The sequence below is a fragment of the Vipera ursinii genome (assembly GCF_947247035.1).
Source record: "Vipera ursinii genome assembly, chromosome: 6".
Lineage (NCBI taxonomy): Eukaryota > Metazoa > Chordata > Lepidosauria > Squamata > Viperidae > Vipera > Vipera ursinii.
This window is the reverse complement of record NC_139515.1, coordinates 29,800,110-29,808,114: the sequence shown is the minus strand read 5'-3', so window position 1 is coordinate 29,808,114 and position 8,005 is coordinate 29,800,110. Positions and strand designations below refer to the sequence as shown.

At 34.2% G+C, this 8,005-nt stretch overlaps 1 protein-coding gene across 6 annotated transcripts in view; it reads left to right on the top strand.

The window, feature by feature from the left end:
* Positions 1-8,005, top strand: part of FOXP2 (forkhead box P2) — a gene marked incomplete at both ends in the record, with an annotated part of 359,810 nt that overhangs the window by 317,144 nt on the left and 34,661 nt on the right. For all 6 annotated transcript variants that reach the window (XM_083366698.1, XM_083366697.1, XM_083366696.1 and 3 more), the window contains 2 exons: positions 337-406; positions 1,162-1,325. In XM_083366698.1, the coding sequence (XP_083222824.1) occupies positions 337-406; positions 1,162-1,325 (234 nt within the window). The remainder of the gene's footprint in view (positions 1-336; positions 407-1,161; positions 1,326-8,005) is intronic.

Genomic DNA, 8,005 nt, shown 5'->3' with positions numbered 1-8,005 from the left:
GGGAAAAGATGGGACTTAAACTAGTAGATAAATAAATGAGTTCATGTTAATTCTGTTCAACAGTGGAGAATCTATGCACTGTTTAGAACATCCTTTGTTTCACTGGACTTTTCTATAGGAGTACCCTGTGAGTCCAATGACAATAGATCACTTAATACTTTAATATTGATCAATTATTGTGGATTAATACATTGACTGAACAATCAGTTGAAATTCCATCAATCCTGAGTTCTTTTTCTCTTTGATGTAAAAATTGTTGTGTTTCCATGCTGTATCATTTCTTTCTGTTCTCTGTTTAATGAATAAATTTCTCTTTGAAAAATTGTTTATTTTCAGAAGTCCAACGTTAGTGAAAAACATACCCACCAGTTTAGGTTATGGAGCAGCACTTAATGCAAGCTTACAGGTAAACCATTAAACCATTCATTTCTTCATATGCCCACTTCCTTCTGTTTGCATGAAAGATAATTTTTGTATGAAAGATGATTCCATGTGCTAATGTTTAGTTGGGCATCTAGGGCATTGTTAATAGGTGGGTTAATCTCCCAAAGAAGTTGTATCACCTAGCACAGCAAGAAGTACCTGTTCTAATTCTCTTCATTTTTATGTAAAGAAGCAAGAAGGACACCCTGTGGCAAAATCTGGAACACTCTGTTTTATTGCAAATACTAGATTGATAGAAGCTTTTGCAAATGAATGTGAATATGCATTAATATTTATCCAGGCTGTCATGAATGATTTCATATCATAGTGTTAGAGAACATGGTGCTCATATAAAAAAATAAAGTTTAATTGTAAGATATAATTTTCATGCAGAAAAGGCAAATGTCAGAACTTTTTTCTTTGAATTAAGTTCTGGTCATTTTTTATTTTTTGATACAGGCTGGCAACAGAAACAAAATGTATGTTATATGTTAGGACATAAGGTTTAGGATTATTGTATTTTAGAGTCAGAAAGAGTTTGAAGGTACAAGACATGGTGCATATCAGTGTCAAATATATTTAGTAGTTCCATTCAGCACTCCTAAGCATGTGTGTGTATATATATTCTCAGATATAGAAAAAAACAAAACAATTTTTTCTCTAGACATTTGTTTACTTGTATATACCTCAGTATGTATTAAGCACCCTAAGAATGCTATATCATCTCCACACTACTAGGCTGCACTGGCAGAAAGTAGTTTACCTTTGCTTGGTAATCCCGGATTAATAAACAACACATCCAGTGGCTTACTACAAGCAGCCCATGAAGATCTCAATGGTTCCTTGGAGCACATTGACAGCAATGGAAATAGCAGTCCAGGCTGTTCTCCACAGCCTCACATGTAAGTATCTTCCAGTATGGAAAAATAAATAAAAAGTCCTGCCTTGCTTAAGAATTTTCCAGAACAGGTAAGAATGTCCAGAAACTGGCCTAGGGATAGGCTAGTGCTTCCCAAACCTCATTAAATTACCCTAAATTAGGTAAAAGTGGTTTTTCTTTGTATAATAACACATGAACCCTTTTCAGCACAACAAAGACATTTAACTTGACTTAAAGATTGCTACCTATAAAATACATTTGAAAATCTCACAAAGTATTCCTTTTTAGATGAAAATGGCTGAAATTACCAATGATAATTTGTTGAAATGATATAAAGTTCATTCAGTGATATTGATTTTATAATACATGTAGTCCTCAAGTTACAACCATTCATTCAATGACCATTTGAAGTTACAACAGTGCTAAAGAAAAGAATTACTCAAAGTTCAATAAGATTTTCTGATAAGCAGTTTTATTTTTTATTTTATTTTTATTTTAATTCCATTTATATCCCGCCCTTCTCTGAAGACTCAGGGCGGCTTACAAGCTTAGCAGTAGCCTTCATTCTATGTATATGCCTGCTTGTTAGGGCTTTCACAACCACCCCCCCCCCAAAGCGGCATTATTACAAAGTCAGCTTAATTGCCCCTAACAATCTGGGTCCTCATTTTACCTACCTCGGAAGGATGAAAGGCTGAGTCAACCTTGAGCCTGGTGGGATGCGAACCTGCACTAATTGCAGGCAGCTGGTGTTACTTAAGGAGGCATTAGCCCACTGCTCCACCAAGGCTCTTATGTAACAAAGGAAAAGGTTTGGGAAGTACTGGAATAGGTGCATCAATGCATGCTTAAGATTTCCATTGGGCAAATGCTTCTTATTCATTGCATGATAATACAACTTCATTTTTCAAATATGGATTCTTTTCCTAAGTTAAATCTGTAAATTCACAAAAGAATTCTAATCCGAAATACTTTAATTGTATTTTCAGGTCTGAAATATATGTATGGACTGTTACAGAAATACTATTCTTTTAAGAAACAAAAACATGCAATGCAAAGTTTAACTGTTACCCCAATTTTACATAGAAACTAATAAAGTGTAAGTGTTTTACTTTCTTGTAAATCACAGTAATTGCATATTCAACTTTAATTACTGGTGTGTCAGTATTGGCAAGGTTTATATGTTAAATTTTATGCAAGATTACAATTTCTATTAATATTTAGGAGCTAACTATATCATTAATTACTCCAAAATTTTTCCCTACAATATTTTTAATGCAGCTCAGAGAGTAGTACTATTAAAAATTGATATATCGGGCTTTTCAGGAATGTGTTTAAAGCCTAAGAAATGTCTTGCCTTAATCACCACTGTAAAAAGTAGCAATATCTTGTTTAGTAAATAGCAAAACACATACCTTGGAGGTATTGATTTCCTGGTAATCTATATATTAATTAGTGCTATGACATCTAAGTAGACATAGATATAAATTTGCTGTAGGATTATTTACTTTTAAATATGCAATCATGTCCATAATAATACTGTATTTAACATGTACTACAATTCCTTTTATTATTTTTATCTCTAGCATATTATGTTCAATATTTATTATATGTGCAATGCTGAAATAGTAACTGCAAGCCACTATATTCCTTATATTTTCAAGGTGTGTATTTTCATTTGCCTTTATAGATTTTAAGTTTTATATTTTGTTTCCTGATTTGCCTTTTTATATAATGCATTACTTTAACAGATATATTTTACACTTTTAAGAAGATCTGTTTCATTCACTACCACATATATTGTATCATCTTGAACAAATAAAATTAGTGTGCACAAAGAATGAGGGAAAATATTAATGTGCTTTACTGAATTCCAAACCACTAATTCCCCTTCCTCCTCTATGGAAGAATTTATGTTTTGGAAGCATGTTTAGATATATTCAATAATATAAGAGAAGCAATAAAAATTGAAGTAGGAAAAACGTGACTACAAGCTCTTGAGAATGGCAGTGCTATGAAACAAGTAAAGTGAGCAACCAGAGCAAAACTGTTATATTTTGTGATGTGTACAATCAACCATGCATTCAGTAGCTTGAAGCCTTTTACTTTTAATAATTCTCTGAGTGTATTAATGCTCTCTTTCTGCCTAAAATACCAAGAAAATAAAAATGTAATGAGCAAACAGGACTTAGATCATCTATCTAGTTTTTTCATTTACATGAAGCACAACTATTTATGTTTTATTTTTTTCTATATAATGTCAAGTAGGGCATGGGTACCACATATGCCATGTGCAAAACACAGTTCTGTAAATTATGCAGAAAACTAATTTGAGAGTATGTTTACATCTAAAGCCTGCTGTAAATTAAGCCATTAATTTCCATTCTATCAATAAACTACTATATATAAAGAACCAAGTAAACCAAACATTCAATCTGGGAGGGAGAGAAGCTATCTGGCCTGAACATCTGGCTGACTGTGCGACAAACTATAATAATAACTCTACATGTGAGTTATTTTGGCATCAGGCACTGTTTAAATATAATTAAATATTTAAAAATGACTGGGAACTCCTAATAAATGATATTCTCAAAAAAATTGATTTATATTGGGTTAAAGCCAATACACTGATATTCTAATTGCAGATAAGGCTATTATTAGACACTCATACAACAGATAAAATAAGGCTGACTTAGACTATAACTTTTGTCATGCACACATGACTTTGTATTTCTCTCAAAAAAATTTATAACATAGCAAAATATAAGGAATAGGATTCTCGTGGTATGCTATAGGAATACCATGGGAATCTGAATTCTTTATACCTTGGAAGTTTACCAAAAACAACAACAACCCCAAACCCTAAACCTGTAGTTTGCAAAGTTTTCTTTGCAAATATGTGCAGATTGATCTCTTGTGTACTGAGTCTAGTTGGATTCATATGCATCTTTAGTTCTTTGGACTGTACTCATGACTGCTTTTATCAGACAATGGCTGAAATCCTAAACAACAGGAATGAATGAGGCAGTTTCTCTATGAGTTAGAATGCTTGCTAAAGATGTCATCCTTTGAATTCCTGAGTTGTGGTCTCCACTTGTATATACCTGCCTTTTTCCTCTATGCACTTAGCCACAGTTTTTATTCTTCTCACACAAAAAAATGTCTTAATTTTGTTCTGAAAATTTGAAATATTTGTATGCTTACTGCTCTGAGTGTATTGTGTGAGCTGATGGCTAAGTAGTGAAAAACTGTGTGGACAAAACTAAGAAATACTTATTAAAGGAAAGAACTTTCACTGAATTCCCAAATCTTCAAATAAATATTTTTCTAGTTCTATGCTGCCAATTCTCCATTTCTCTCTGGAGAAACTGAGGTCTAAATTGATTGCTAAAGGAAGGTGCTTTTTTTGATCCTTTCTCATAATCCTGGTACAATGCTGATCCAGAATTTTTTGCACATTAGCCAAATGACAAGTTCTTCCCCACTTTCACCTTCGATTTGGCTTTGATGTTATCTAGATATCCTATAAACTAAAACAGAATGTGAGATAGAACCATTTGTCATAGATATATTATTCATTCACCAAGGACAGAAGAGAGTTGGTAAAAGATTGTTCCAGAGTATGTTTTAGCACACAGTGGTTTTATCACTATTTTCTTAACTCCCAGGGCACTGACCCAGAAAACAGCAGTGAACTGTTTTCTGAAAGTATTCTTTATTGCCATGTTAATGTATATCATTCAGTGCCATATAGAATACTTCTATTCTGCTTTATTTTAGCTTCAATCTCTTGTGACAGCTGTGTGTGCATGTTTGCTACAGAAAAGGAAACTGGGAGTTGAAAAAATGTGTGGGGGAAAAAAGATGACAAATAATCTGAAAGATATGAACTCAAACAGTTATTTATCTTACATTTTGACTCTAGGCAAGAAAGATCTTACTTTGCATACTTTCAGTCATTTTTCCACCTTTTGTTTCAGCCGTTTTTCTCAACCTGTACCTTCTTTACAATTCCAACTTTTGATCCTATCCTTTTTTCTTGCAATTTGGTCAGCATAAAGATCAGGCTTTTCATATTTTCAAACTTTTTTCTTCTTTAAATTTTATTTCCAAAGAGAAGTGTGATTATTTTGCTCTTAAGGTCTTTTTGAGGTGCTTCAGTTTGAAACCAGTCTATTGTCAAATTGTTCCATATCTGATTATTCCAGTCCCCTACTGTTATGCTTTCACATTACTTACAGTAGGTTATCTATCATTTCAATTTCAATCTCTTTCATTCCCTTGTATTTTAAACTTCATATCATTTCTGTCATCCTGTCTTTGCATTTTTGTATTTCTGCTTTTTGTCCCATCTCATGATACTTTTGAATTTACTTTGGAGGTTTGTTCTACTGTGTAAAGCTTCTGTGATGCAAAGTTCTTCTTCACTAGGTGAGATTTGGACATTGAATGTTATAAAATAAATCAAACACTTAAAGCTGTACCAAGCTTTGGAAGAATGATTGAAAATCATTTAATTGAGTCAGTGATGATACTGGTGCTTATACCATTTTTTAAATTCCTCACTCATCAGTACCATTTAATCCTACAGTGGTAATATATGAACAGATTTAAAATGCTGAAATATTTAATTCTGTAATCTTTAAAGGCAAAGCAATGATTGAAACACTATCTACAGAGTAATGTATTGTATATGCTTTCTTGCTCAATTTAGTTTAAGACAGAATATTGTTACATGCAGTCTTTATAAAATGCTACAGTTTTGTTTAATCTTTTCTATTATCTGATTCATGTAGGCTCTGTCTATCCAAGTGAACATTTCAGTTTTAAGACACTACCTGCCATTTCAAATTGACAAGCACAATGAACAAAAAGGTAGCATTCTATCTTCTTGAGGCATTTATTCTTTAAAGATTGCTCTTAAAGACCTGTATGGTTGCTAAAGTGAGTATTTGTGAAAAGCGGGAGAATCTCTGATTCAGACATTGAGTACTAGAAAGAGGAATAACGTCTCTCTGTGTGTGTAAAATTAGAATATTTCTTAAACTGTAAGGCATACAGTTTAAAGCTTCTTTCTTCCATTATGTATTCAAGTTGGATGGTGATTAATATTTATATGTTACTTATATGTAAGGGGGGTGTTATAACATAATGTGTGTTATGTATATGTACACTTAGAGAGCAAGGAACTAAATTTCATGTTTAATGTGCGCCATTGTGCACATAGTAAAAATGACAATAAAGGTTATCTATCTATCTACACAGTGCATTCAGAAATTATTCAGGCCCCTTTCACTTTTGTCAATTTTGTTACGCTGCAGCCGATTCTACAGTTTTTGAAAATACTTTTTTTCTCATTAATCTACTCAGTATCCCATAATGACAAAGTGAAAACAGAATTTTAGAAATGCCTGTAAATTTAGTAAAAAGAAAAAAACTGAAATATCACATTGGCATAAGTATTCAGACCCTTCACTCAGTATTTTGTTTAAGCACCTTTGGCAGCAATTACAGCCTTGAGTCTTTGGGTATGAGGCAACAAGTTTTGCACACTTGGATTGGAGGATTTTCTCCCATTCTTCCTTGCAAATCCTCTCAAGCTCAGACAGTTTGGATGGCGATGGTCAGTCGACAGCCATCTTCAGGTCCCTCCAGAGATAATCAATAGGGTTCAAGTCAGGGCTCTGGCTGGGCCACTCTAGGACATTCACAGAGTTGTCCCTAAACCACTCCTGTGTTGTCTTAGCTGTGTGCTTAGGATTGTTGTCATGCTGGAAAATGAACCTTCAGCCCAGTCTGAGGTCCTGAGTGCTGTAAAACTGATTTCATTGAGGATATCCCTGTTATTTGCTCCATGAAGCTTTCCCTCAACCCTGACCAGTCCCACAGTCCCTGCTGCTGAAAAACACCCCCACAGCATGTTACTGCCACCACCATACATCACTGTTGGGATGATATTGGGTAGGTGATGAGTGGTGCCTGTTTCCTCCAGATATAATATTTAGAATTGAGGCCACACATTTCAATCTTGGTTTCATCAGGACAGAGAATCCAAGTGAGCTTTCATGTGTTTTGCACTGAGGAGTCTTTCATCTAGTCACTCTGCCATGTCCACCCAGGATCTCTGGAGCTCAGTCAGAATAACCATTGGGTTCTTGGTCACTTCTTGTCATTCTTCCCTGATTGCCCAGTTTGACTAGGTGACTAGCTCTTGGAAAAGTCCTGGTTGTTCCAAATGTCTTCCATTTGAGAATTATGGAAGCCATTCTGCTCTTAGGAACCTCCAGTACAGCATAAATTTTGTTGTAGCCTTTGCCAGATCTTTGCCTTGCAATAACTCCTGTCTCTGAGCTCTACAGGCAGTTCCTTTTACCGCATGGCTTTTGCTCTGCTACTGTATGCACTGTCAGCTGTGAGGTCTTCTATAGAGAGGTGTGTGCCTTTCCAATCATGTCCAATCAATTTAATTTACCACAGGTGGACTCCAATCAGATGTAGAAACATGGCAGCAACTATGAAGAGAAATGTAAGGCATCAGATAAATTTCATGTATTGCTGTGAATACTTGTGCCAATGTGATATTTCAGTTTTTTTCTTTTTAATAAAATTACAGGCATTTCTAAAATTATGTTTTCACTTCATCATTATGAACTACTGAGTGTATATTAATGAGTAAAAATGATTTTCAACAACTGTAGAATC